The following is a 3,508-nucleotide window of genomic DNA, read 5'->3' as shown; positions in this document are numbered from 1 at the left end:
CATAATATATAGATACAGGTATCTAAATATGTTATGTTCCTGGGTGAAGCTATTTCTATCTCACTTCTCTTTCATAGGAAGCCTTTTAAACCAAAATACTGGTTAGAGTCTGATTATGTGATTCTCCAAACTGACAGTTTCTGACTCAGAGGGTTTGGGGAAAAAAAATAGAACACTAAGGTCATCTGAAATGTGATGTGTATATATGAATCTGTTTTTTCCCTTTGATAATATAAATGAGATGGATGAGATGATCTTAGAGTTCTGCAAAAATCACAGAGAAACACTATGATGACTTTGAATTAAAACAGGAGTAGAAGAGAAGAGTGCCACTGACTGAGAACCTTCTTTCATTTTCATCTGGAGGCCGGAGGACATTATGTCCGTTTCCAACATCACAGTCTTCAGGCCTTCTGTGTTGACGCTGATAGGGATCCCAGGCCTAGAGACTGTGCAGTGCTGGATTGGGAGTCCATTCTGCGTCATGTATCTCATTGCTATGACTGGAAACTCCTTGCTTCTGATCATCATCAGGGCAGAGCGCAGCCTCCATGAGCCCATGTACATTTTCGTAGGCATGCTGGGAGTCACAGATATTGTACTTGGCACGAGCATTGTGCCCAAGATGCTTGGGATCTTCTGGTTTCATGTGCCAGAGATTTATTTTGATTCTTGCTTGCTTCAAATGGGGCTCATCCACACATTTCAGTGCATAGAGTCAGGCATCCTGTTGGCCATGGCTCTGGACCGTTATGTGGCCATCTGTCATCCACTAAGACATTCTGCCACCTTCACCCACCGCCTAGTCTCCCAAATAGCGGCTGTGGTAACACTCAGGGCTGCCCTTCTCGTAGCCCCATCTTTAGTACTGATAAAATGCCGGTTTCAGTTTTACCATACAACCATCGTCTCCCACTGCTACTGTGAGCATATGGCCATTGTGAAAATGGCTGCAGAAAATGTGCGGGCCAACAAAATCTATGGTTTGTTTGTGGCATTTATAGTTGCAGGGTTCGACCTCACATTCATCACTTTGTCTTATGCACAGATCTTTTTCACCGTTTTTCGTCTGCCCCAGAAGGAGGCTCGGTTGAAAGCATTCAATACATGCATCGCTCACATGTGTGTCTTCCTCCCGTTCTACCTCCTTGCCTTCTTCTCATTCTTCACACATAGGTTTGGTGCTCATGTTCCCCCTTATATCCACATCCTCTTTTCTAGCCTCTACTTGCTGGTCCTCCCGTTTCTCAATCCACTTGTGTACAGTGCCAAGACCACGCAGATCTGCATTCATCTGGTAAAGATGTTGTATTCATAAAATGCACTGTGATTAATGTTTTAAGCCTTCTCCTTTATGCAAAATAACAATTTCTCAAAACAGAATAAAACAGAAAAATGCATATGATTCATGATGCTTGACTTGTCTCTTTAATTGTTTTGTGAAATTTGCCTGCATTTTAGGCAGTTTTCACATCACAGCCCATGACACCTATCAGTCAGTGCGATTTAGATCCTACTAGGTAATGAGAATGGGAATGGGAGAAACAGCAATAGTGAATATGTACCAATTCCCTTTCTTTTTTCTTATTTTTCAGATCCTGATTGAATTTTCTCCTTTAAGTATTCTTCTCCACAATGATCCATAAATATCTATTTCTCAATGAATTTCCAAGCACCCAAGACTCATTGTCTTGGATTGTCCAGGTACTTGATGAAGTCACGTTGTTGAATCTATTTGTTTCTGGATCATCCTCATCATCTTTAAAGTAAATGAGAGGAGGGGTTCCTGGATGGCTCTGTTGATTAAGTGTCCAACTTCGGCTCTGGTCATGATCTCATGGTTCATGTGTTCAAGCCCTGCACTAGGTTCTTTGCTGAGAGCACGAAGCCAGCTTGAGATTCTCTCTCACCTTCTCTCTCTCTGCCCCTGCCAACTTGTGCACTTTCTTTCCCTCTATTAAAATAAATAAATAAACTTAAGAAATAAAAATAATGAGAGGAAGCATTTTTGTTCTCATTCAAACAAAAACCTCAAAGAAACAAAAAACTGTATACAATCTAATGACACATAGTCTTCAAATTTCAACATTTCCGGTGTCATTCAGGGCATTAAGGTATAAACATTATGAACAATCCATCATTCTATTTTACAATTCAGTGCTTTTTATGCACACTCACCATTTATGTCTTTATTAATTCCTCAAGTGTTATCAAAACCCTACAATATTATAAATGCTATACTCAAGAATAGAAGCAAAATGACAAATTTGACAGTGTTTATGTTTTTTGGGTTTATAGCCATCATAGCTTAATATCACTGGGAGAAAGAGAGAGAGAGGGAGACGAAAATGATAGAAGTAATAGAGGTACCTCTGGAATGTAGGGTTAGCCAAGAGAGTGAAGCATTGAAATCCAAAGAAAAGCAGCATCTGTAGTATTATTCTTCTTTTCTTTTATTTTAATTACAAAGTCTGATTCCTCTTTTAAATTTTTTGTTAATTCCAGTTAGGTAACACACAGTGTTATATTAGTTTCAGATGTGCAATATAGTGATTCCACACTTCCATACAACACCTTGTGCTCATCATAACATAAATAATCATTAACAAGTGGACTTCTTAATCCCCATCACCAATATAACCCATCCCTCCACCCACCTCCATGCTGGTAACCATCAATGTGTTCTCTTCAGTTAAATGTCCTTTCTTGATTTCTTTCTGTCTCATATTTTTTTTTTTCCCTTTGCTTGTTTGTTTTGTTTCTTAAATTACACATATGCTTGAAATCATGTGGTATTTGTTTTTCCCTGTAGCGAGTCTTAAGGAATGACAGATGAATTGCTGGTAGGTAAGGACATATCATGCCAGGTAGATGATCTTGGAGCTTAAATAGAGAATCAAGAAATGGCACCGTTTTTTCTCAATGTAATGGACAACTTGTAGAGACAAGAAAACTACAAATGTCAAGAATGGTTATGGACACTATGCAAAATGGGTGAACTTTATTCTGAAAGCTATCATATGTCACTGGCCAGTTTTCACTCCAAAAATGCGCATGTGTGTGAATGTGTGTATCTATTTGACATACGGCAGGGTATCTTCTCAGTGGACTTAAAACATCATGCTTTTAAATCACTCAAGGTTATTGTACTAATGAACACATAAAGTGTTCTGTCCAAATTAATAACTTGAGAACTTAAGGCTTGTGGGCCGTTCCTGAAAACCTGGCTTGTGGGCTGTTCCAAAAATCATGGATCATTTTTAAAAAGAGTATGGAAAATATTCACATGTGTGCAGACGTCCATACTTTGATTTGTGACACTTAAATCAATGTATACATAAGAACTTATTAGACTGCATGTCACATGGATGTAGATACTCTGGCTTGTTTTATGGACTGGGCCTTATCAATGAATACTGAATTTGATCACTTTGTAAATCTAGAGGCTATTCTTGAAGCATCTTTTGAGGCTGTTTTAAATGTCAGTATTTATTATGGAATGTGCCTA

The 3,508-nt window shown here is 38.6% G+C and overlaps 1 protein-coding gene across 1 annotated transcript; it reads left to right on the top strand.

The window, feature by feature from the left end:
• Positions 1–379: 379 nt before the first annotated feature.
• On the top strand, positions 380–1,318 carry LOC123602492 (olfactory receptor 52A1-like). The gene has a single exon (XM_045486978.1). The coding sequence runs from the start codon at positions 380–382 to the stop codon at positions 1,316–1,318; it is 939 nt and encodes a 312-aa protein (XP_045342934.1).
• The last annotated feature ends 2,190 nt before the right edge of the window (positions 1,319–3,508 follow it).

Source organism: Leopardus geoffroyi, chromosome D1, assembly GCF_018350155.1.
Source record: "Leopardus geoffroyi isolate Oge1 chromosome D1, O.geoffroyi_Oge1_pat1.0, whole genome shotgun sequence".
Classification (NCBI taxonomy): Eukaryota; Metazoa; Chordata; class Mammalia; order Carnivora; family Felidae; genus Leopardus; species Leopardus geoffroyi.
This window is presented reverse-complemented; position numbering and strand designations above follow the sequence as displayed.

Bases quoted from the DNA above. Each gene is read 5' to 3' on its own strand.
- LOC123602492 (XM_045486978.1), top strand. From the start codon at position 380: ATGTCCGTTTCCAACATCACAGTCTTCAGGCCTTCTGTGTTGACGCTG.